The sequence below is a fragment of the Pelophylax lessonae genome (genome assembly GCF_965119305.1).
Source record: "Pelophylax lessonae genome assembly, chromosome: 4".
Classification (NCBI taxonomy): domain Eukaryota; kingdom Metazoa; phylum Chordata; class Amphibia; order Anura; family Ranidae; genus Pelophylax; species Pelophylax lessonae.
Window position 1 is genome coordinate 93779881 of NC_138771.1, and position 27764 is coordinate 93807644.

At 40.5% G+C, this 27764-nt stretch overlaps 1 protein-coding gene across 3 annotated transcripts in view; it reads right to left on the minus strand.

Moving 5' to 3' along the window:
• WDR72 (WD repeat domain 72) overlaps positions 1 to 27764 on the minus strand; it is a 456172-nt gene that overhangs the window by 165865 nt on the left and 262543 nt on the right. For all 3 annotated transcript variants that reach the window (XM_082255122.1, XM_082255123.1, XM_082255121.1), the window contains exons 15-18: positions 26644 to 27443; positions 20831 to 20922; positions 20601 to 20683; positions 17178 to 17358 (exon numbers count right to left, since the gene is read on the minus strand). In XM_082255122.1, the coding sequence (XP_082111248.1) occupies positions 17178 to 17358; positions 20601 to 20683; positions 20831 to 20922; positions 26644 to 27443 (1156 nt within the window). The remainder of the gene's footprint in view (positions 1 to 17177; positions 17359 to 20600; positions 20684 to 20830; positions 20923 to 26643; positions 27444 to 27764) is intronic.

The following is a 27764-nucleotide window of genomic DNA, read 5'->3' on the forward strand; positions in this document are numbered from 1 at the left end:
GTTAAGTGGTTAAACCTGAGCCTGGTATCAATCAAAAATAATAATCACACAGCAACAGTGAGGAAATGAGAGCAGAAACAAGCCTGGGTCAAGTCCAGGAGCGGGTAATACTCCAAGCTGGGGTTGGATCCAGAAGTGGGTAGCCTGCAGAAGCCGGGTCGTCTGGCAAAGCCGGGTCATCAGTCGATGCCGAGTCGAGAACCAGGAGAGCAGTCAGCTAAGCCAGGTTATACACGGAGGAACACAGAGAACAAAAGACTGCTAGAAGAGATGCACCTTGGAGCACAAATACAAGGGCAATGATTACAACCCTGCAGGGGATAGATATAGTCAGGTGTGTGACATCATCAATATGCAACACCCAGGCAGCAGGAAGTGATGATGCAATCAGGGTCTATAGGAGGCAGCAGTCTGCACATGTCCAAGATGGCTGCCAACAGGAGGGAAAGGTAAGACCTTGACAGTCGGGCCCTCAGGCTATTCTCATGAAGTCTGTTTTTGATTGTTTGGTCAGAGACATTTACACAGTGGCCTACTGGAGGTACTTTTGTATGGCTCTGGCTGTGCTCATACTGTTCCTCCTTGCACAAAGGAGCAGATACCAGTCCTGCTGATGGGCTAAGAAACTTATACGGCTCTGTCCAGCTCTCCTAGAGTAACTGCCTGTCTCCTAGAATCTCCTCCATGCTCTTGAGACTGTGCTGGGAGACACAACAATCCTTCTGGCAATGGCACATATTGATGTGCCATCCTGGAGGAGTTGGATTGCCTGTGCAACCCCTATAGGGTCCAGATATTACCACATGCTACCAGTAGTAAAACTGACCCAAGCCAAATGCAAAACTAGTGAAAAACAGTCAAAAAAGATAGGTAGGGAAAAAAAATGTCAGCGGCCTCCACCTGTAAAATCATTCCTGTTTTGGAGGTCATCTCACTGTTGCCCATCTACTGCACCTGTTGTTAATTTCATTAACACCAAAGCAGCTGATACTGATTAACAACCCCCTCTGCTAATTAACTGACCAGATAGATATCCCAGGAGTTTTATTGACTTGATGCTATACTCTGATTAAAAAGTGTTCCTTTTATTTATTTGAGCAGTGTATATATATATATATATATATATATATATATATATATATATATATATATATATATATATATATATATATATATATTATATATACAGTGCCTTGCAAAAGTATTCGGCCCCCTTGAACTTTGCGACCTTTTGCCACATTTCAGGCTTCAAACATAAAGATATAAAATTGTAATTTTTTGTGAAGAATCAACAACAAGTGGGACACAATCATGAAGTGAAACGAAATTTTTTGGATATTTCAAACTTTGTTAACAAATAAAAAACTGAAAAATTGGGCGTGCAAAATTATTCAGCCCCTTTACCTTCAGTGCAGCAAACTCTCTCCAGAAGTTCAGTGAGGATCTCTGAATGATCCAATGTTGACCTAAATGACTAATGATGATAAATAGAATCCACCTGTGTGTAATCAAGTCTCCATATAAATGCACCTGCACTGTGATAGTCTCAGAGGTCCGTTTAAAGTGCAGAGAGCATCATGAAGAACAAGGAACACACCAGGCAGGTCCAAGATACTGTTGTGGAGAAGTTTAAAGCCGGATTTGGATACAAAAAGATTTCCCAAGCTTTAAACATCCCAAGGAGCACTGTGCAAGCGATAATATTGAAATGGAAGGAGTATCAGACCACTGCAAATCTACGAAGACCTGGCCGTCCCTCTAAACTTTCAGCTCATACAAGGAGAAGAATGATCAGAGATGCAGCCAAGAGGCCCTTGATCACTCTGGATGAACTGCAGAGATCTACAGCTGAGGTGGGAGACTCTGTCCATAGGACAACAATCAGTGGTATACTGCACAAATCTGGCCTTTATGGAAGAGTGGCAAGAAGAAAGCCATTTCTTAAAGATATCCATAAAAAGTGTCATTTAAAGTTTGCCACAAGCCACTTGGAAGACACACCAAACATGTGGAAGAAGGTGCTCTGGTCAGATGAAACCAAAATCAAACTTTTTGGCAACAATGCAAAACGTTATGTTTGGTGTAAAAGCAACACAGCTTATCACCCTGAGCACATCATCCCCACTGTCAAACATGGTGGTGGCAGCATCATGGTTTGGGCCTGCTTTTCTTCAGCAGGGACAGGGAAGATGGTTAAAATTGATGGGAAGATGGATGGAGCCAAATACAGGACCATTCTGGAAGAAAACCTGAGACTGGGACGGATATTTGTCTTCCAACAAGACAATGATCCAAAACATAAAGCAAAATCTAAAATGGAATGGTTGACAAATAAACATATCCAGGTGTTAGAATAGCCAAGTCAAAGTCCAGACCTGAATCCAATTGAGAATCTGTGGAAAGAACTGAAAACTACTGTTCACAAACGCTCTCCATCCAACCTCACTGAGCTCGAGCTGTTTTGCAAGGAGGAATGGGCAAAAATTTCAGTCTCTCGATGTGCAAAACTGATAGAGATATACCCCAAGCGACTTACAGCTGTAATTGCAGCAAAAGGTGGCGCTACAAAGTATTAACTTAAGGGGGCTGAATAATTTTGCACGCCCAATTTTTCAGTTTTTTATTTGTTAAAAAAGTTTGAAATATCCAATAAATTTTGTTCCACTTCATGATTGTGTCCCACTTGTTGTTGATTCTTCACAAAAAGTTACAGTTTTATATCTTTATGTTTGAAGCCTGAAATGTGGCAAAAGGTCGCAAAGTTCAAGGAGGCTGAATACTTTCGCAAGGCACTGTATATATAGGGGGATGATCTCATTGGGGATGCTATACTGGAGAGCTTTGTAGTGGTGGGGGAGATCTGCACTGGGAAAAGCTGGACCAATGTTGATGGGGGTATGAGATCTCTACTGGGGGAATCTGTACTGGCAGGGGATGAGATCTGTACTAGCGGCAGCTGGACTGGTGGGGGGAGATCTGTACTGAGGAGAGCTGTACTTTTGAGGAGAGATCTGTACTGGAGGAGCTGTACTGTTGGATGTATCTTTATTGGGGGGAGATCTGTACTGAGGGGAGCTGTACTGATGAGGAGTGGGGACATGTACTGGGAGGAGCTGTACTAATGAAGGTGGAGATCTGCATTGGGGGAGCTTTGATAATGGAGGATCTGTAAATGGTGGAGTTTTTTTTACAGGGGGCTGTACAGATAAGGGGTATTGTACTGGGGGGGGGGGGGTAACTGTATTGGTGGGAGGTGGTCTATACTGGGGGAACTGTATTAGTGGAGGGGAAATCCCCACTGGGTAGGGGGACGTAATCTGTTCTGTGGGAAGCTGTACTGGGGTAAGATCTGTACTTGAGGGGGGATTAATACTGAGGGGATCTGTACTGGAGAGAGATCTGAATTGGGGGCATCTATATTTGGGGCAATCTGTACTGGGGGAGATCTATACTGGGGCGGAGGTCCATACTCTGAAGGAGATCTGTACTGATGGGGAGATTTGTACTGGGAAGATGTTTACTAGTGGGAAGGAGGGGAAATCTGTACTAGGGAAATTATGGCTTGGAGAAGGGAGTCAAGTTTTGTTGTACTGCGTCTACTGACCTGTCAATTACCCACTCCTCTGACCTCTATGCTTTGTGCATTACACACTCCTGACCCCTGTTAAACTCTTGCTTGTGGAAAAGTGAAGAATATTTTTTTGGATACAAGGACTTATATTACCATACACACAATGAATACCCTCAAGTTTTAACCCCCACTGTTTTGCACACATACCCACTACAAAAGTTGCACATTTCACCTAATTACTTTCCTATAGGAAACCTACAGGAAACCCCCATGGCAAAAAAATATCCATAGTTCTCCCATCAGTCTTCATAGAGCTCTGGTGGTCTCAGAAGAACAATAATCGATGTGAATGCTACAGTTTTGCTGTCAGTAGAAAGTTTCATACATTGCAGATCATTGTCAGCAAGACTTGTCAAAGTGACAGCAGCCATAATTGAAATAGAACCCTAATAATCCTGTTAAAAGGACAGGGACATGAACTAAAATGTGCACTTTCATGAGAGAATGCTCAGAAATATTTACAGGGGTATGCATGAGGTGAGATCATAAACACCTATAGGATTCTGTCCAGGTGCTATCAAGAACAGGGGTAGACCGTGGGGAGCCAACAGGTGGATCAGGATCATGGCTCTGCCTCTCCCCAGACTCTGCCACTCTTGTTCACTGCAGAGTAGAGAGAAGGAGTCTTAGTGCTGAATGGAGGGCAGGGGCATAAGCTGCTCAGTAATTGGTGGCTAGCTTAGTCCTGGCAACCAATTACCAGTTTATGAAATGTTAACTCCAGCAGCTCCTGCTCCCGCCTTCCACCCAGCACTATGCCGTCTCCTGATCTCCACTCTGCTGTACACATGCTGGCAGGTAGGAAGTGCTACCTACACAACCTGTGTGTATGTGGGGGGAGTAGACACTGTAGGGGAGGGGGGCAGAGAACACTACACTGAGGAGGGAGGAGGGATTGAGGATACTGCTTTGGGGGATAGGGAGGCAGAGGACATTGCTTTCAGGGGGCAGAGAACACTTTGTGGTGGGGCAAAGGACACTGCTATGGGGGGGGGGGTTACTGGACACTACAGTGGGGAGGGGGGTTATGTGAATGGGGACAGAGGACACTGTTTTTGGGGGGAGTACAGGACACTACAGTGGGAGGCTGATGTGAAGGTGGGCAGCGGATGCTGCTTTGGTGGGGACACTACTATGTGGGGAGGGGGGCAGAGAACACTGCTATGGGTGGCAGAGGACATTTCAGCGGAGGGGTGATATGAAGGGAGCAAAGGACACTGTATTAGGGAGGTTTAGGGGATGTGAAGGGGGCTGAAGACCCCGCATTGAGGTGTATAGAACACTATGTCTATATCTCTTTATTGGGAGCCTAATAGTTTTTTTTAATGTCTTGGTAGGCTCATATGGTATATAGCAGTGGTCCTCAACTCCGGTCCTCGGGGCCCACTAGCAGGCCAGGTTTGCAAGATAACTAAATTACATCCAGGTGATCTCATTTGCTGCTCAGTGATTGCAGTATTCTAGTCTGCATCTCCCCAAGGTAATACTTAAAATCTGGCCTGTTAGTGGCCCCCGAGGACCGGAGTTGAGGACCACTGGTATATAGAATATACTACTATTTATCTGGAAGATTGTCAGCTAGGTACTGGATTAGAGGAGTCACTCAGCTGTCTTTTGCTTCTTTATATGGTCTTTCGCTTTCATGTACTCCAACTCTGGTTGATCTTGGAGTATATGATTACCTTTTTGTCTAGAAATTTGTTATTCAATTGCTGCATTTCAAATAGGTTCAGAGATCTCATCATATATCATTAAATCCTGTAGGAGTTTTATCGATTGACTTTGTAATAAAGGATATTGTGATATTACAAGAGTTTGTCTGATATGAAAATATTTCTGGATCCTGAAGAAGCTCTGTAAATGGAGCGAAACGCGTAGACCAACAAGCATATTAAAAAGCCCACGTTTAGGTCATGTGATGCATTTTAGACATGTATTGTTATATATATATATGACTATAAGAAAAATATATTTTTTGGTGTTTAATATTTATTGCTTGTAATCTTCAATAAATATGTAATATACTTTTTTATGTTGTGTCTGTGTTGCTGATATATAAGCACATTCAAATCCCCCACATCCAGTGTTTGGTAGATTTATTCCCATATCTTGTCTCATTCCCTTCCCTATCCCTCCCATCAGTCGCCTACCAACCTGCTTATATAACTATTTCATATTTTTAAGAATGATGCACATGAAGGGGAAAATTAGAACCAAAATATCTGAAGAGCACCTTGAGAATTCATTAAAAATTGTTACTACATCAAATATTGCACTAGTTTTATGGTGCCCTCTTTTACTTTTATAATAAAAAATATTTTTTTTAAAAAATAAAATTTTATTACTCAAAAAAATAAATAAAAATTTAGGCAGCGCATGCATGAACTAGTGGATAATACTTTTAAATATTATAAAATATATTGTGAATATTTTTACTAAAGAAAAACCAGAAATAAAACAAAAAAAAAAAAAAACTAAAGAAAAAACCGTCAATGTGTCACCCTAATTCTCAAAAACAAATAAAGCTTTTGATAACGTCACCGTTTGATGACAAAAGCATGCCAGATCATCGGCAGCGTCCACCATTACTCCTAGCTATTAGAGGGCCGATTTTTAATGCATAGTGGCACTATTTTGATTACCATTTTTAGTGTTTTTTTATTGCTTTTATCGGCTCCTACCTGTAATTGCCTTGCAAATAAATATAAAATAATTTTACACTGTGAGATGCCACCTCTCCATTTATTTCCTGCCTGCATAACAACACACTTTGGAAGAATTGCTGAGTCAGCAGAGGACACCCAGGTGGGATAGGTCCCCCTAAAAAGAGACCTGCAAGCCCAGTTGACTGTTCTTGCTGTAAAGTAAGGCAATCACCAACATCTGGTGAGTGCGGAGTGATCATATCTCACATGGTGAACACATGGAAAACATTCTAGGAAGAAAGCACAAAACACCTAATATTGCACAAAAGACTTTTATACACTTTATTTGTTTTTGAGAATAAAGTTGACACATTCATTATTTTTTTCTTTTGTTTTTTTTTCTTTGGGTTTTTCTAAAGGTTTTCACAATATATTATTGTATATAGTATTATCCACTAGTTCATGCAAGCGCTGCCTGAATATTTATTTATTTATATGTACCAATTTGGATGGATAGACAGCTGCCGCATATTGTAACAACTTAGTTAAATACCTAGGCGCGAGTGTTCATTTTAATTATTTATAACTCAGATAGATGCATTATCTATATTAATGATCCTTAACTTGTGATCTGCCTGACTTTTGTGCCTATCAGCTAACCTTATTGTTAGTATATTTTATATGTGGCCCAAGACAATTCCTCTTCTTCCAATGTGGTCCAGAAAGGTCAAATGGTTGGACACGTCTGCTGTACTTGTTCCATATCTTTCCTCCTAGGCTGTGTGTTTATAGGGACTGATATAGGTTCAGTGGTTATAAGTGTCATGTTTATCATATTTATTTACGACCCATGACATTGATTGTTAAACACCATGGCAGTTCTGGGCCTGCCATGTGTGAAAAGAGATAATGACCCAGGATTTTCATCCAGGCAGGTTGAGAGGATCCAGAGAATTTGTATCATTCAGAGGAAACTGACTTTTCAGTTTCCTCATCAGTTGGTAAAACCAGGTTTGGAACCCGGAGCCCAGAGATTTCATAGAGATCTGGAATTGGGAGGGATGAAATCTCCAATTTTGGGTCTGTTTTGAGAACCACTAGTGCACCAATTGGGCAGGTGTGTGTGGGGCTTTTAGGAGAGACTGAATTTTGATTTTGTGCTCCACTCTGGCAGACAGAGGAGGTTTCTGCTCTGGAGTTGGGGGGGGGGGGGGGATGCACGTAGGCAAGACAGGTGGGAGCCAGAGAAGCGAGGGGCTGCTAGGTATGTGCAGATAGTGGTGTATGAAGATCCTCTGTAGGAGACAAACAAAAAGCCTCAAGGGTAAGGCCAGAGCAGCAATGCTAAAGGTGTAGCTAGGAGGCTGAATGTCATCTGTTTTGTTGGATGGAAGAGCAGTGTTGAATACCCCTGGGAAGTTTTGTGTTTTCTTAACTGCCTTTTAAAAAAATTGGGCAAGAAAAGCTCTTAAAAACAAGAAAGTGAGTGCTGAGTCCTTAGGACCCCTTTCACAGCAGCGGACCAATCGGGTTCGCCTGTCAGTTTTTCAGGCAGACCCGATCCGACCACCCATTGTCCTTTATGGGACGGCGGATGTCAGCAGACATCTGACAAAATCCACTGAAAACATATGTATGGCGATACGTTCGTCATCCGCCCAGTGGGTCAGATGACAGTTTGCATGCCTGTTTCCATCTGGCCACCCCATAGAGGAGAGCAAGCTGTCCTTGTCTGCTCTGCATAACAGAGCGAACACAGACCTGTCATCTGCCTGCTCAGTGGGGATCAGTAGAGAGATCCCCCGGCTGAGCAGGAGGATCCCACTCAGACGGATCCGCCTCATGTGAAAGGAGCATTAAGCTTTATCGCTTGAAGTGAGTTCTCACAAAACTTAGAAGCCAATTATGCAAATTGTGATCCCCAACTTGCTCATGTTTTCCAAAACATTTTAATGTTTTCTGAAACTACAATAAAGATATAAAGAAAGGAGGACAAAGTAGCACCATGTTTATGTATGATGATTCTACAGGGATATAATAACATCTGTATTTTAATAATTATTACTATATAATTTCACCAGAATGTATTTCAATTCCATCTCTAGTACAGAAAGCTGAGATGAAAACAAAGAAGGTGATTTCTAAGAAATAAGCCAGGTTCACTGTATAGTAACGCCATTCCTGTAAGGTAGCTTCTCTGCGGTGGGAACTGGTGGTGGAACCTTATCCTCCTTAGTGTTTGGAAAGAAATGGAAGTGCTGTTGTGGCGCCTGTGCAATTTGATTTTGTGTAAAAATACACACCAAATCTGATTTCTACTACATTAAGGAGTTCTCCAGTAAAAAGCATAAAGGAAAGAGGGAATAAGCTTTAAGTTTAGAAGACTCAGCATGCTTGCCATTCTCCATACAGAACATTTATGGATAAGCCACGGGAAGGAAAGAAAAAACATTGCAATTGAATAAGATAAAGATGATTTAATATTAAGCTGAAGTGGAAAGCTGGAAGCTAAAATAAAAATGGATATGCGTTCGCTTACGAGAAATAAGTGCCATTTGAAACTCAAAATATTATGCTAGCAATTTTAAAGGGGAAAATAGAATTAAAATAAACAGAATATAGTCTGGGGAATATTAAATCAGGAAACTCACTTTCAGACGTTTACCAGTTTATAACACATGGTTTATGTAAATAAATACTAACCTAATAGAGTTTCCTGGGTTCCTAATAATGAAAGCAGAAGGAGACTTACTGGTGGTCATTTACTGTTCAATAACATCTCTGTTTACATCAGTGTTCTTGGTGTGACTATTCTGCAGGTATTATTGATGTGGAGAGAAAAAAAAATATGGCAGTAGTCCACCATATACAGAAACTGATTGGTTGCTAGACTACATTGACAGCTATTTTTTCATGCATTTTCAGTCATTATAATCCCAATGCACTAGGTGACCAGTATAAAAGTGGATATTTCTGCGCTAATATAATTATAAAAAATTAGTATTGTAGGGTGAGCTGCTGCACAAAGGAATCACAGAAAAAACCCATAGTGGAAATTAAACGAAAATGTGCTGCGCTAGAAAATAGTGAATAATGAAATCACCAAAAAAATACAAAAAATATATAATACAGAAAATATATATATCACTCTGTATGTGTGTCAGGATAAGGTAACCTGAAATTAATCAGTATTCCTTAAAAATGTGAATTTCACCAATGTATATCAATAATCACATAAATCATAAATCATCCAGTGTAAAATATAATAAAGTGAAAAATTAGGATAATAATTAAATTAAATCCCAATAAAGTCCATGCAAAAATTAGGAGAAAATCCAAGAAGGTGTGCCACAAGATCCCAAAGAGTGCATCCACGCAATTCCTTGTAAGAATATAATAGACACCAACGTGTAAATCACCCAGGGAAAATCAGATGGCTGCTTACCAGAACGGGTAGGTCTCTCAAGCTAATGAGTAGACCACAGAAAGCTTAAGTGTAATGCCAAGGATGGCCACAGGATGTCTCCTTTAAACTCTCAATGGCGATGTCCACATAGTGGGAAACAAATTACGACAGGGACATAGTGTAACTCCGTATACAAGGCATTTATTTAAAAGTAAAAAGCAGATAAAACCACTCACATTTGCGATGTGAATTCAAGGCATCTAAAGGTTACAGGTACGCTGGAAACGAACGAACATCTCCCTCGCTGTTAGTATCTAGGTAGCCGGCTTGTTGGGGGCGTGGTCTCGTCACGTCTGGGTCACCCGACCGGTTTCGCTATAGGTTAGCGTCATCAGGGGTGATGACGCTAACCTATAGCGAAACCGTACAGATACACATACAGAGTGATATATATATTTTCTGTATTATATATTTTTTGTATTTTTTTGGTGATTTCATTATTCACTATTTTCTAGCGCAGCACATTTTCGTTTAATTTCCACTAGGTGACCAGTGCAATGTAAATAAAATCTGAAAAATCAAGGTCCCCACATACAGATTTTTGAACCCCTGATTTTGGTCTTTTTCTCATGATGACCATGGTCCTTACTCATTAGGACCATGCAAGCAGCGAGCACAATGTGCAAGTAAAGCAACTGTTAGTGATCAGCCATGTTCATTTCTATGTAGTCAGATCATTTAAGTGAATTTCCCCAAACTAGTAAATTTATTTCAGCAAACTCTGATTTATAATAATCTATTTATCCATTTTTTGGGAAAATAATATATATTAGTATTGCTCTATTTATTTGCATCATAATTACAACAACTTTAAAACAAACAGTAAAAAAAGGCAAAAGATTCATGGCATTCTATGCAATAATATTCAAGTGCCAAATCAATTAACATTTATATAGGACTAAAAATCTTTACAGATTTAAAATTATATAAAACCACTCAACAATCCTTTGTTTATTAAAATGACCAAGCCTCGTAACGTTGTCACCCCAAATGTTAAGAACCTACTTTTCTACTTTCTATCTAAATATTACTTTTTCATTGTTTGGAGATTCAGGAATTAGAGCCGGTTCACACTGCCACGACTTGTCAGGCGACTTGGTCACCTGACAAGTAGCGCTCTATTCTGTGCAATGGAACCGTTCGCTCCGACTTAGAAAAAGGTTCCTGCACTACTTGGGGGCAACTTCGGAGCGGCTTGCATTGGCTTCTATTAGAAAAGTCGTTTGCAAGCCACGATGAAGTCGTGCTGCACGGACGGCTTCAAAGTCGGGGTGACTTTGAGTCGCCTCAGTGTGAACCGGCTCTAAACTATCTTCATAGAATAATTTAATAATAAAAACAATTTTGGGACTCAGCAACATGTATCAAGAGATTCTATTCTTTTCTTTTTATGTCTTTTAAAAGTAAACCTCTAATAAAAACAATAGGACATAGTCTAAGATCTGAATTAAGAGAAGTACTACACAGTTGCCTATTCATTTTTGAAAATCAACTTTAAAACTTAAAGAATATGTAAATCCAACATTTTATTTTCCTTATATGCACCTGCTGTACCATGTACTTGAGTTAAAAAGTATCATGTTCTCTTTGTATTGCTTTGTGTGTAATACCTGGTGTTTCTGGCAGTCCCCCTGCTTTCCCATTAAAAACTGACCACTCTAGACAGGAGAGTACAGGGTGGTCAGTTCTCTAGCTGTGCTAGGAGTTCAGCCTGCTCTGCTCCTTAAACAACTGAGAACAGAGGGTATGTGATCACTTTTAAAAGAATAATGGGGAAAAATCTGTATTTATTATTTTATATATTTTTTTATAATTTATTTTTATAAAAAATGAATCTTTTATATTTAATTTCTATTTTAAACTGATCGTGCTGTTTTACAAGGTGGGGGTTCGCATACACTTTAACAGCTAATAAAATTGTACTCAGTAAATCCATTTCCCGGTATAGGTAAAACCTGTAACTTGATTTCACCAAATCAGATTGGTTAGTCAGTAAAAGGAATCCCGTACTGATAGAAATAAGTTGGTTGCCACTGCTGATCTCCTTCTAAATACCTTCTCCTGGTCTGCCTGTGCTTGGGGAGCTAAATAAATGGATAGCCAATTACTGTAAGAGATGAGTACAAATATAAGGCGCTTGATTTAAGATTATTGAGTTTAGCAAGATTATTGTGTATACTGCGAGTAAGCTCAGATCTTATTTAACCACATCCAATGTTAACTGCAATGCAGGCAGACCCCACTATTCACTACAGCACTCACCACATTTATTATCTGTGCCAATGTGTCCCATCTTCTCAGATTTTAATGTTGGGATAGATAACTACTCAGTTGATATGAACAGTGGTTTATTGAAGCCAACATACAACATATTTACAACACTCAAGCGGAATTGGATTTGATGGTTTTACTTAGATACAATATAGTTAAGGAACAAGTCCCACTACTGGAAATCATCCTTTTGAGTGCTATTAAAACCAAAAGCAAACTTTTTTTTACATTGCAGATTACCAATTCTTAAATGTGATGGCTGCTATAGATTTTTTTAGGCTCCCTTTATTTCACCTAGACATGTGGCCAGTAAGTCTGATTTTCACATTCAGTAATATGGTAGTTTAATCTTTCCCCATTTGTTTATGTATGAGACTATTAAGTCATATTTCACATTTAGGCTCGATTCACAACTATGCATGTTGCTTTTGAGCATTTCTGTAGTGCTTTTTGCTGTGCTTTCCACGTTTTTTACAGCGATTTTGCCACGCTTTGTGGGTATTATGGGGTTTTTTTTGGAAAATTTGTTGTTGGGCAGATTCAAAAACGCAAATCGCAGCTAAATCGTGGTAAAAATGCAATACTTGTGTTTTGGTTGCAGGTCCATTGAAGTCTATTACATGCAAAACTCTGCAATTTGTAGGAAAAAAGGCCCCCGACCCTTCCCAAAAATGCAGAGGCACCAAAATGCATTGATGTGAACGTGTTCCATAGGTACCCATGTTAAACAAATTAAATACATTTCTGTAACAAGCAAAAAATCATGAAAAAAACACATTCGTGTGAATGCAGCCTTAAGCCCCGTACACACAATAAGATTATCGAACGATCTGTCGTCCGTTTTTTTGTGGCATGCTAGTCTGATGTGGAAAGTGAAGAGGTTATTTTCATACGAATTTTCCCGTACAACAGAATTCTACTTCAGAAGTGAAGTGATGTCATGTGTTGGATTGCTTTGTATGTGTTCTTTCGTCTCAGAGCATGCCTAGTCTTGCTCTTAAGATTTTTTTCCGTCGAAATCTGTACTAATGATATGAAAATCGGACGTTGTATTACAGACGACAAAAATTTTATAGCCTGCACATCAGGATTTTGTCAGACGAAAAGTCGGAGTTGGCTGTCGAAAGCACCATACTAACAATCCGAAAATCGGCAGATCGGTCGTCGGATGAATTTTCCCTTCAGATTTTCTTATCGTGTGCACGGGCCTTTAGTCTCCGTTCACATGTCAGAGTATGATCGCGGGCAGAACCGCCGCGGTTCCGCCCGCGATCCGGAGATTTATTGCAAAAATACTTTTTTGGAGCGTATTGCGTCCCGCGATTTGCAATAAATCTCCGGATCGCGGGCGGAACCGCGGCGGTTCTGCCCGCGATCATACGCTGACATGTGAACGGAGCCTTAAAGTGTAACCCTATGAGAATAATATCAGAGGCTAATTAGTTAACGCTAAATGCTTACAGCATATGTAGTGGCTGCATTGTTTTTCAGGATTCTTTTTTCTGTATTGGTAGCACATTGGCTAACTGGATAGCACTTCTGCTTGGCAGCACATTGGTCATTGGTTCAATCCCCATCCATGGCAGTACCAGCATAGAGCTTGCATGTTCTTCCTGTGTGGGTTTACTTTGGGTACTCCAATTTCCTCCCACACTATGTTTATTACAAATGGTAAAAAACACACAATTAAATACAGTTTCCACAACCAGGTACATTCAAGTTTAACAGTTAATGTTAACATTATCATTAACTGAGTAGCTCTTGTCTGGCACATCAACTGGGTTGACCTTGAGTGTACCTGGTTGTGGAAACTGTTTTTAATTTTGTGTTTTTTACCATTTGTAATAAACTTTGTGGACTTTTTATACTTAACTTTGTGTGTGCCCTCTCTGTACCAGTAAAGTCCAAAAAAATTTTTGCATCCAATTCCACATCTGAAGACTGGTAAGCTGCATGTTTGTTCTTGGAGTTCAGTGATCCTTTAAAGTGTATCTCTAAGTAAACCTATTTTTTAGTTTTGGATAGAGTGGGGAAGAGTTGGATCTTCTTTCACTGGTGGGAGGATTTACTACTATTTTTAGAGTTATCCACAGAACAAGAAGTAAGGAGAAATCTTTAAATGGGGACACCTATTCTGGGGCAGCTGCCCATATTAGGAATCCCACCACCACCACTTGGAGATTTCTTCTAACGTCCTGTTGCATCTTTGTGAAGGGAAGTTTCCTTATGCCTCGTACACACGTTCAGATAATCACACAAAAAACGATTTCGACTTGACTGCACGATAATTTGATTGATAGTACACAGCTTTCGACAGCCGATCACAACAGTTCGTCCAACAAAATCCGAAGGGACAAACACGAAAATTTCTGTCGTACGATAGCCTATCGAATGACAATTGTTTAATCAGTACAGTATGCATCCCCTAAAAATCGATACACAAAGACCACGCATGAACAGAAACACAAAAATAACTCGGAAAAAGCCTGGCTGCCATTGTTTTTGTTTTGCACTATCTGATACGTAGCTACGCAACCAGGAAGCTTTTCCCGAATCGTACGAAAAAAATCCTATGTTTAGTACGCATTGTTGAATTTGATATTAGTATCATGCAACAGAATGCAAATGATAAGTCGTACGATCATATGAACGTGTGTATGAGGCATTAATCTTACACAGACTGCAACAAAATAGCGTGGCACTAGTTTTACCCTTCCTATTTTAAAATTAAAAAAAATAGTTTTGGGTATAGACACACACTTTACCATTTAAAAAAAAAACCTCCTACAGTAACACAAAAGAAGAATGTTGTCTCTGAGAGATTTTTCCATTGTCTGAGAATAAAAATCACCCATGCAGCCCCTGGCTGAGGGTACATATTGTATTTCCCAATGCACCAATTTGCAGCTGTGTTTGGGTGATTGCTGTGGGCTTGCTGTGTGTAGTTGTAGAAATAATTTACGTCTAAATTGTTTTTGAGTACATGCAGTCTCACAAGTTTAAAACAAAGTTTTTTCTTTTTTAATCAAACAAAGTTTTGTCCTATGCCTATTTTTTCTAAGTATATATTCAACTTGCAGTGTATGTGAGAAATGGTAACAGTTCAGATTTAATGGATCCATCTTAAAAAGATCATATCAGATTGAACCAATTCATGTGATTTTAATGATTTCTTTTGTTATGTTTCAGTAGAATTTTTATAAAAATGTAACAGAATAGCCCAACAGTAAGTGTTCGTTTTTTTTTTTTTTTTTTTTTTTTATATCGTCTATATATGAGAAGCTACTTCAAAGAAAGCTTGGTGCTGTACTGCCAGCATTGATCTGCTTCATTTTATACTCTACTAAAGCTCACTGCAAAATCAGAGAACACTACAGCAACAAAGTAGTGAAATACTCAGGAAAGACAAGAAAATAAAACAGAAAAGGAAAAGGTTGGTGGCTTTCTTTAATTAAGTAACGTAGTATTAAATATTCAGTAACTAATTCATAATTTCCTCTAGCCCCACTTTATTGGTCATATTCTTAAGGTTTATTGTAATTTTGCTCCAAAACTTTTGTTTTACTACTTCAAAAATTGCAGCTGTTTGTCTTTCCCAGCTGTATCCCCAAACTTCCAGTCGATAAGCATACACTGTACACATAATACAATCATTACCTGACTATATGCTAAAAGACTAAATGTCCCATGATACAAGCCAGCATTTCAGCATGCCAGGTATGAAACCAGATTAGATTTGATAGCTCATGGGTGTAATAACAGCAGGACTTCAGCTGAAAAGTTTAGTTCCTGCTATCCTCCTTCTCCTCCTCTCCTTTTTTTTCAGGAAGCGTGTACCTATTTCTGACGGGTACCCGCTTCCACATCCGCTCTGCAGAGCAGAAGTGCGACTCCCCCTACCTGCCCAAAACCTCCTGGGACACATCACAGGTCCTAGGAGACTGTGGGACCATTGAGAAAGTGCAACGCATCTTGCATATGGACAGTGGGTAGCTAGCAGTTGAACACAACCAGCTTCCCATGGTCAAGATGGCCAAGGATCCGAAGACTGGTGAAGAACCGGCCTGGGTGAGTACAGCACTGGATCCCCAGCTGGTAGCTGCTGACTTTTTTTTTTAAAGACCGAAGATCGTCTTTAAATATCTAAAAGTGTGAAACAAATAGTTATGTTGACCTTGATGTTCAAATGACATACACTATATTACCATAAGTATTGGGACACCTGCCTTTACACGCACTTTACATGAACTTTAATGACATCCCCGTCTTAGTCCATAGGGTTCGATATTGAGTTCCCCAACCTTTGCAGCTTTAACAGCTTCAACTCTCTTGGGAAGGCTGTCCACAAGGAGTGTGTCTATGGGAATGTTTGACTATTCTTCCAGAAGCGCATTTGAGAGGTCAGGCACTGATGTTGGAGGGAAGGCCTGGCTCGCAGTCTGCACTTTAATTCATCCCAAAGATATTCTATCGGGTTGAGCTCTATGCAGACCAGTCAAGATCCTCCACCCCAAACTCACTCATTCATGTCTTTATGGACCTTGTTTGTGCACTGGTCCAAATCATTTGGAGGGAGGATTATAGCGTGGGGTTGTTTTTCAGGGGTTGGGCTTTGTCCCTTCCACTGAAGGGAACATTCAAGGCATCAGCATACCAAGACATACCAAGACATTTTGGTCAATTTTATGCTCCAAACTTTATGGGAACAGTTTGGGGTTGGCCCTCTCCTGCTCCAACATGACTGCACACCCATACACAAACCAAGGTTCATAAAGACATGGATTAGTCAGTTTGGGATGGAAGAACTTGACTAGCCTGCACAGAGTCCTGATGTCAATCTGATAGAACTCATTTGGGATGAATTAGAGTGCAGACTGTGAGCCGGGCCTTCTCTCCAGCATCAGTGCTTGACTTCACAAATGGGCTTCTGGAAGAATGGTCAAACATTCCCATAGACACACTCCAAAACCTTGTGGACAGCCTTCCCAGAGGAGTGGAAGCTGTCATAGCTGCAAAGGGTTGATCAACTCAATATTGAACCCTATGGATTAAGACTGGAATGCCATTAAATTTCATGTGGGTGTAAGGGCAGGCGTTCCAATACTTTTGGTAATATAGTATAACACAATACCATTTTTTATAGAATTCCATAGATTCAACTTACTTTGCATCGGAGAATTGATAAACACTTGCTCAGACGTATCATAGGGCTCACATTGTAAAGGTAGTTGTAACTGTCCATAATCGACTGTACAAACTGGTTGAGCCGTTATCACTGTTTGTCTCAATGTTTCCATCCATCTTTTGATTTCGGCCAGTAAAACTGCTTGCATTGCTTCTGTTACCTAGAATGCAAAAAATCGCAACAAGTTACTGTCTAGCACTACTTTAAAAGAACACTTTGTCCAAATAGGGCACAGGTACTTTGCTGTCATCTGTCTCACATGTACTTTACTAAATACTTAGGCTGCCATATTGTTAAAAACACAACAGAATGGGGCTGTACATACCATGCCCTCAATCCAAGTTAATATGTGTTGTTCTTATATGTTGGCAATGGCACCATCACAAGTTGATTTTCATCAGAAAAGTTAAATAATGCTAATAGGTGGTATACAAACACTTTCAGCAGTAAATAGCAGAAGTAATCAAAGGAAAGACTTGACCATTAATCCATTTAATCAAAATAATTATTTTTAAAGGGTCGCTAAACCCAATTAAGAAAATACTCATATTCAGTATGTTAACTGGAAGCCCTCTGTGTTTAATGGCAGAATAGTACATCACATTACTATTGTAAAGTACTTTGCAAACTGTTGGCGCTATATAAATCCTGTATAATACTAATAAATAATCACATCTTTTCAAAAACTCCTGCACAGTCGTGGCCTCTCTCAAAGTGGCTCTTCTTTCCATGATCCCAGGTTCCATTTCTAATATTAAAAAAGGTATATTGCAGCCTTGCCTCGGTGACGCGGGTAGCAATCCCTCTCCACTGGAAATCAACTACCCCATTGCACATCTTAGGATGGGCCCAAATTCTAAACTGACATTAGGACAATGGAAACCTTAGTAGCCATGGACAGCAATGATCTGGTAAAAAAACCCGCACTATGTGGACATGCTGGTGAGCTCTCCAAGACTCTAACAGCTTCTGTGCTCTTTCATTGTTGTGAAATCATACTTTTCCTTTTCTTTAATTAGGCTGACTTATACTGCCAGATTATTCCACATGTGGTGAAAATATTTAACTGTCTGTAGAACTTTTTCTCAAACGTGGGTAATTATAACTGGTCATACCCCCCCCCCCCCCCCCGTCTTCCTTTCCCTTCCAGTTAGCTTTCCCTCTTTGGAAAGTATCACTATTATTTTCTATCTCCAAAAATGTTTTTTCACATTTGAATTTATGTAGGAGGTAGAATATGATGCTGTTGGATGCTACTGGTGGCTTCCCACTATATCTTGTGTTGTTTGTATTCTGAAAAATGTGAATAAACAGATATCTGACTTAAAAAAACTTCTGCACAGCTGCAACTTTCTTTCCTGGGGTGACTATGTTCACTTACAGGGTTCCCACTATATGTGGGAATGCAGCCGCCCACCATCTTCTGCTTGCTCCCAGCATGCACTATAGTACTAGACAGGGATGCCTCCAGTGCCGCATGTAAAATCACAGAGAAAGTGCCCATTTCTTGGTATTGCCCATTGGCTTGAGAGTGGTATTGGAACAGAAACACATCAATGGGGATGCATTTGCAATAGAATCACCAGGCACATTTTTAGGTGGGAAATGTAATTTCTGCAGAGCTGCGCACATGACCGCAGTAAATGGTAGTTTGAACTATCCTTTAATGGAAAAAAGGTATATGAAATTTTTTGTTATCATTTTAGGAAAATGAGGTGTTACAATACTCTACGCTGGACTAATTGTTTAGTTTAACTTGGATTGTTTAGTAAAACTTTATGAAAATTCTATTTTGTCATTCCTATTTTACAGTGGGACATTTAGCCTCAACCAGCATGCTATTAAGGAAACATTATAATGTTTAAAACATTCTTCATTCTTGCCTTTTGTTTTGCAAAACAGGTTCAACACAACATTTGGTATTAGTCAAAAATAAGTGTGCTGAATAAGTTTTTGCTAGGCTGTACTCTAAATCTGCCCTTACTATCACTATTATTCTTAACAAAAGAACAATCAGTTTTTAAGTAGTTTCTTCATAAAGGTAAAAAAAAAAAAAAAAAAACATCCCTATACTTTTCTGCTCTGTGCAATTGATTTGCACAGAGCAGCCCCAAACCTTCTCTTCTTGTGTCCCCCACTGGCGCTCCTGGCCCCTCCTCTCTGTTCAGTGCCCCCATGGAAACCTGCTTCCCATGGGGGCACTCGTGCATGCTCTTTCCCCAGTCCCGCTGTCCGTGCCAATGGCTGCAGCAGTGGGGCTAAGCTTCACCCCCTGCTCCCTCATCACTAACTGTGATTGACGGCAGTGGGAGCCAATGGCTCCTGGTGCCCCATCAAAGCCAGTGAGTCCTAAAAGTGAGGGGACAGAAGAGCTGCAGATGTGCACAGCGCTGGATCAAATGAGGGCTCAGGTAAGTAAAAGGTAGGGGGGTGACGGGGGATGCTCATGTCTAAACATTTTTTACCTTAATGCAAGCAATGCTTTAAAGTCAAAAATGTTTAGGCTTTAGAACAAATAGATCTATTCTAGTTGAACGTAACATTCAGCCATTACAACAGAGGTGGATAATCCAAAAGGCCACCTTCATGCATCTGCAGTAAACCAGGGCAACAGCACCATGCTGGGCACCCACCTGTGAGAAGTGAGAAAAGTGAGAATGTCCTTGTTGGAATTTGGTGTCTGATGGGGCCATGCCAGTACATACAAGGTTTCTCTATGGCTGCTGGAATTCTTATCAGAGATGGTGGGGCAAAGCCACTGCAATGCTTAGGGCCCCAATTGGCCTTAAAGTAGAACTATAAGCAAAACATTTTTTTTTTTTCATTTTGAATAGAGTAAGGGAGGGTTATAACCCCTGTTTGTTTGTTTTTTTGTTGTTTTTTTGCCATCTGTACTCCATTAGGGAGATTTACTTTCACGTCCTGTCCCATAGCCAAAAACATAGGAAGTGAAAGGAAATCCCTGCAAATTAAGAGAATACCTTGGGGACCCCCAGGCTATCAAAACTAGTGTCCTCATTGGAAGATTTCCCCTCTATTACATTTCTGGGGACAGCCCAAAATTTGTGATTTTCTTTTACTTTCACGTTTAATGCTAATGGTGAACAGGACACACAGAGAGGGTGAATATACCTAATGGGGACACAGACAGCATTAAAAACTGACAAGTGTTGACAAGTGTTCTAATCCCTCTCCACCCTATCCAAAATTTAAGAAAAGGTTTTGCCTTTAGCTTTACCTTAATCCATCTCTTTTGGGTTGTCTTCCAAACCTCAACAGAAAATACAGAGTGTTTTTGTTTGTCATGAGCAACAGGGACATACAACATTGCCCAGAGTGCCATCTGAGTGATGAAAATGAATTAAAAACAACATATTTATATATAACATTGGAAGTTCTTACTTGTATTGCTTGATCCTTCCAAGTAGATACTATTTTCATTAAAGCAGTGTTTTCTGGATCAGTGGAACTAGACCCATTTCTATCTGTTAGTGGATACACAAAAAAAACAACAACATGCATGACTTAAGCTATTAAAGTTACATTAAATATATAAATGCTTTAACGGTTTAGAAAGTTTAGAATAACTGGAGCTTGATTTATTTAACATTTCGGTCAATTGGCAAACTCACCATGTAGTATTTCTGTAGTAAATGCAGGAAATGATGAAGTAAAATGTTCAGAACTTCTCCATTTGCCACGCAAAGCCTCCATCTTTTCCATGCTGTAAGACCATATACAGATATGAGCATATGAGCTTGGAGGAAACTCTAGGTCCTTGGATCCAGTTACAAGACTGAACCTCTGTAATCAACTAAAGTCTATATTACCCATCACTGTGTGCCTGACCTTCCCTGACATGTAGACATTTTTGCACCTTGTATGATGATGTTACATGGTGAAGTGTATGGCCAGCATCCTTTACATTTTAAATCCTAAGATTCCAATAAAAAAGCTTGATGCAAATAAGGTAAGCATGCTTTTTGTAAGGGTAAAATTGGTCTCAGATATTAGGTTGTGCAAAAAAGAGGAAGTGATTGGTGCTGCCAGATGTAAGGTATCTAACAGATCTATAGAGTGGATTCTTTGATAGTGGGTAGTTGATATCTAATAGGATATATAGAATTGTCAATTCTATATATCCTATTAGATATCAACTACCCACTATCAAAGAATCCACTCTACACATCTGTTAAATACCTTACATCTGGCAGCGCCAATCACTTCCTCTTTTTTGCACATACATTTGATGCAACCTTTTTAGGGCTGTATTTTTGAAGTGGGCTGCAGCCAACCTTGATTTTGTAGCTTTTATCCTAAGTGCGGATCCCATTATTTTTAATTCAGATATTAGGTTATTGGTTAGTTTAGATTAGTGTCAGAGTGAAAGATTAGAATAATAAGGTTAAGTGTAAGGGTTATGGTTAGGGCAGTGATGGCAAATCCTGGCGCCCCAGATGTTTTGGAACTACATTTCCCATGATGCTCAATTACACTGCAGAGTGCATGAGCATCATGGGAAACATAGTTCCAAAACATCTGGGGTGCCAAGGTTCGCCATCACTGGTCTAGGGGGTTACATGATTATATTAAATGTAAGGGTACAGATGATTTATTGAGGGCTAGATTTAGGTGTTTGGCTATGTGTTGGGATTTTGATGGGGTGTTAAGGATGAGATCCATCAAACATCTATAAAGTATGCGCAGCTAAAATACACTCTGTAAATATCTACTTTTACCTGGAAAAATATGAATATGCTTGGCGAGACTTGGGATTCAGGCAGCACTGCCAAAATGCACAGTCAGGTCTTTGACCTCATTCAAGGCCACACTAAAGTATGATTAAGCACAAGATGTATGTGTGAAACGCGTCTACGAGACTTCATGCTGGTGTCTTTGGTGTCATCATTTGCAACTTTTGGAAATAAAGGTATTTGAAACCTATTGGAATCCCTGGATGTGCGGCTAATTCTTTTCCTACAAAAGTTAACTAATAATGCCTGATTTTGGACTCACCCCACTCTAGGACAATTAAAGACCTACACTACAATAATAAGATCATCTGCATGCTCTCACCTTCTGTGGGCATGCCTGTGCAAAGCAAAAGTGTCCTGACATGCTCAGAGCTCTGTCCTCTCTCTCCCAGTGAGTGCACTCTACATTTGCACAGAAGAATACAGAAGGCTGATATAATGACAGATTCACATACTTTTACTAGTTCTATGTGAAAAAAAAAAATATATATATTTATGAACACATACTGTGAATGGCCACAGTTGTGTTTTACATTTGTCAAGTGTCTAGCTTCAAAATAGAACTATAGGCAAAACAGTTTATTTTGGATAAAGTAAGGGAGGGTTACAGATTTTTTTTTTCCATCGGTGTCCCATTGTGGAGATTTCCCTTAATTTCCTGTCCCATAGCCAAAACAGGAAGTGAGAAGAAATCCCTGCAAATTAAAGGAATTCCTTGAGGAGTCCCAGGTCACCAAAACCAGTGTCCTCATTGGAAGATTTCCTCTCTGTTACTTTTATGGGGGCAACCTAAAATTTGGGATTTGTTTTTACTTTCATTTTCAATGATAATGGTAAACAGGACAAACAGAGAGGGTGAATCTCCCTAACGGATGGCACAGACAGCGATAAAAGCTGAAAGGGGGTCTATTACCTCTGCACTCTATCCAAAACAAAAAAAAAAACGTTTTGCCTTTAGTCATACATTAAGTTTCATAGTTGCAATGCTTTTATGAGTTATGTGAAGTGATTGGGTAATGGTGGGGTTAAAGCATAATTAAAGGCAAAGTTGAGTGTGGTTAGAGTCCCTGTCAGGTTTTTATTGCTGTCTCTGCCATCATTAGGGATATTCATAGTCTTTATTAGTCCTGTTTTCTGTTATCCCTGAAAGTGAAAGTAAAAGGAAGTCCCACATTTAAAAAACAAAAACAAAACAAAACTGAAAAGTGTATTATCTTTTAAAGGGGGAACCTATTTTTTTTTAAATTAATTCCCTGCATTAAGGTAAAGACTAAGCACTTGCCTGACCCTTCTCACTGATCCAGCACTGTCCCTAGCTGCAGCACTGCTTAGGAGGTAACAGGAGCCATAGGCTCCTGCTGTTGTAAGTCACACTACTGTGAGGAGGGAGAAAGAGGTGTGGCTTACTGGTGCTGTATGCGTCTATGGACACACACAGCCTGGCTCACGAGCACTCACAAGGTTTGCCAAGAGGGCACTTGGAAGATGAAGGAGTGGACAGCTCTGACAGGAGATCACCAAAGAGGAGGTAAGGGATCGCTCTGTGCATTATCGTTGCACATAGCAGCATAGCAGGTAAGTATAACATGTTTATTATTTATTATTAAAAAAAATTATTTAAGACCACTTTAGGTTTAGTGTCTTCATAACATCAATGGATAAGTCAGAGTTCCCAAACACTTAGGAGAAAACTCAAAAACCTCAATAGTACATTGCTGGGCTTCCAACATCTACCATCTTTTGTTGGCCATACACATTTTATTGGGCCTGATATATTAATTGCGCAAATTTTATTTGCATACAAATGCATGCAAAAATCAGCAAAATATCATACGAAATAATCATGCTTATGTAGATACCCACCTAAAATAAATTTCAGGCAGTGGTTTATTCTGTACTGTTCATAATGTTTATCTTAATGCATTTGTTGATGCAGAGATGCATGAAAGCTTGTATAAGAACCACCTGATCTAATTCAACTAACCCATGAAAAAGTTGTTACAAGAATAAATGAAGAACATTTAATAATGCATCTAGACTGAAAGGAAATTTTGTACTTGGGCTTCACCATTTGGTTTTGTTTTGTAAAAAATGCTACATAGCAAAAATGCACAGGACTATTTTAAGCTACAATAACACATACAACTTTCCAGGTATAAATAATTCCTACGGCAGCCGGTGTACTGAGGGCGCTGCCCCCCCATCCATACGTCCGGCCCCCTAATTTGCATGCAGGGGCGCCGGACACATTGAGTTCAATGGGGCTTTTTTTTTTTTTTGCATCACCTGATTAGAGCCAGAGGCTCTAATAGGGCGATGCAAAGGGTGGAGCTGGGGCGCAGAGCAGTGCGTCCCGAGCCCACCCATTGTGTGACAATAGCGAATGAAAATTCGCTATTGTCACACCGATCCTCCTCCTGGCCAATCAGGAAGCGCGTCCGATACGCGCTTTCTGATTGGCCGCAAGGCAAACCCCATGACATTGGCCGAGGAGGAGGTGGGAGCCGGAGGACTGGAGGAGACGTGCCGCCGGGACCAAGGAGAAGCCGAGGCCGAGAGACTGATGAGAAGCCACCTGGCCACCGCTGCTGCTCCAGGTAAGTAAGGGGCATGCACGCTGATCTCTGCATTGGGGGGATGGTATGCTGGTCACTGCATTGAAGGGGCACGCACGCTGATCTCTGCATCGGGGGCATGTATGCTGGTCACTGCATTGGGGGAATGTATGCTTGTATGCTGGTCACTGCATTGGGGTCATGTATGCTGGTCACTGCATTGGGGGCATGTATGCTGGTCACTGCATTGGGAGCATGTATGCTGGTCACTGCATTGGGGGCATGTATGCTGGTCACTGCAATGGGGGAATGTATGCTGGTCACTGCATCGGGGGCATGTATGCTGGTCACTGCATTGGGGGAATGTATGCTGGTCACTGCATTGGGGCATGTATGCTGGTCACTGCATTGGGGGAATGTATGCTGGTCACTGCATTGGGGGAATGTATGCTGGTCACTGCATTGGGGGAATGTATGCTGGTCACTGCATTGAAGGGGGCATGTACGCAGGTCTCTGCATTGAAAGGGGCATGTACGCTGGTCCCTGCATTGAAGGGGGCATTTACGCTGGTCACTGCATTGAAGGGGGCATGTACGTTGGTCACTGCATTGAAGGGGGCATGTACGTTGGTCACTGCATTGAAAGGGGGCATGTACGCTGGTCACTGCATTGAAAGGGGGCATGTACACTGGTCACTGCATTAAAGGGGGTATGTATGCTGGTCACTGCATTGAAGGGGGCATGTACGCTGGTCACTGCATTGAAGGGGGCATGTACGCTGGTCACTGCATTGAAAGGGGGCACGCTGGTCACTGTGCATTGAAAGGGGGCATGTACGCTGGTCACTGTGCATTGAAGGGGGCATGTACGCTGGTCACTGCATTGAAAGGGGGCATGCTGGTCACTGTGCATTGAAAGGGGGCACGCTGGTTACTGTTTATAGAAAGGGGGCACACTGGTCACTGCGCATCGAAAGGGGGCGCGCTGGTAGCTGTGCATTGAAAGGGGGCACGCTGGTCACTCTGCATTGAAAGGGGGCACGCTGGTCACTCTGCATTGAAAGGGGGCACGCTGGTCTCTCTGCATTGAAAGGGGGCACACTGGTCTCTCTGCATTGAAAGGGGGCACACTATACCTTAATTAATGAAGGCCCCTTTCACACTTTTGTGACCTCAAAGTCACACAATTTTTTACAGCGTTTTTTGCCACAAAGCAGAGCCTATTACATTTTTCTGTTTTTGCCCCCCCAAAAATTTTGAACACCAGCCGCCACTGATTGCTAGAATGTTTCTTTGATCATTCAGAAGTAAACATCACATATAATAGCAATGTGTCCCTTAAAGGAGAAGTACAGTCAAAGCTCGTTTGGCTGCACTTCTCCTGTGGATCACAGGAGTGTGGTTCGTTCTGCCATCCTGTGATACATTTTCAGCAGACAATGGGCTGAAGCCCGCTGTCGGCTGACATCACAGAGCCAGGCAAGATCATGACAATGGAGTCAGAATCCACCCACATGCCTGGAAAAGCACCCAGCTCCACCTCTCAGCAAACCAATGGGGGCCTGAGCCAGCTGCTCCTGCCCCCTCCACAGCCCAACGCTCCAGTGAGTCAGCAGGTCTCTGCTCAGGGAGTCCTGAGAACCGAGCAATCAACAGTGTTAGAGGCATCGGGGGACAGATGCAGCATCAGAACGATGCTGAATCCACCTAGATAAGTATGATTCTAGAAAAAAAAAACATAAATCTCTTTAAGGTATTATACTGCAGCTTTATGCATCAAGCTCTTCATTTCTTTGTAATGGCAAAGTCCCATTGGGATGACTTACTAAAGAAGCGGAAAATGTTCACTGTGTTTTTTATAGTCCCCCTGCATGTGACTGGTAATTCAAAGTTAAGACAGCTTAATTTTGCTAAGTGAATGTTAGGGTTTCTCTATCTATTAAGAAAATCAACTTTATTGACTTCTTATGACTATCTACCCCTTTTCTTGAAATGTTGATGTGCTCTGGTAGTTACAAGACCATTTAGCACTCCTGGGAAAGAAGTACCAGTAATAAATGTACTTACAAAAATGTGCAAAGTCCAAATTTTAGCACATACTACTAAATACAAATTCACTTTTTTATAATATTTTACCTGCCGGACTGATTACATTTTGAGCCATCCATCCGAAGAATTTTACTGACACATAACAGCTTCTTGAGAAAATGTAAAAGGGGATCCAAGCCTATCATGGCTGAGATGTGGTTCTCTAGTTGATCTTTTTTGTTTTTTTGTTTTTGTGTCACTAGGGAGTATTTTGCTGAAAGTTCATTCACCTTCTTTGACAATAGATTATGTGAAACATCTCCAGTTGTATCATTGTTTATTTGATTCCATCCAGGCAGCATTAAACATAAATGATCCACATCTGATATGAGTCCAAAAGTGATAGATCCTTGCAGCTTTAGGATGTCCAAGTGTTTAACACAAAAGTTGTCCAGTTCCTTATCTATACCCCAAGGCAAAAGGCAGGAAAGTAGAAGTTTTGCAGCATCAGTAACCATATTTACATCTATTTTTCCAGACATCTGGGCCTTGTTCTTTTTTGTACTTTTGAATTTCTTATGTCTTTTTATGCCACCGATTTCTTCTAAAGGTCGGGTGATGATTTCCTTGACAATAATGTCTGGAACTGGCCCATCCATCTGATACAATGACCCAGCAGTTTTATTTCTTTTAAGAGTTAGTGGTCTTTTTTCTGAGGAACTTTTTGCTGCTTTCAGTGCTTCATAGCTGTGAAAAGAGTTTGCTGACTTTAAGCCACTGGCTTGAGAAGACATTAAAAGTTCTAAAACGTGTTCCAAGTCAAACAAAAGCAGATGAAGGCTGACATTATGCAGAGATCTCACTGGTAGAACGGTGAAGGGGTTAGGAGAGTAACTGGAATCAGCAATCTAGAATCAAAATAAAAATTTAATGATAGTCGTGTAACATTTTTTTCTAGTTTATCACAATAAAAACAATATTGGAGAAATAAATAATCAAATGATGACAACTTTCATTATTTACTACATTTCTTTCATAATTCTTTAGGTTAGGCTAAGTGTACTTGGGTGTCAGAAGCAAGCAAAATGATCATACATTTCAGGTACTTTTACACAAAAAATAAATAGATTATTCTAAAGAATCACTTGATATGCTATGTGTTTGACAACTTAAGGATCGCCCTATAGCAGGTAAACTGGTACAAGGTACCGTTCTTTGCAGAATCACGT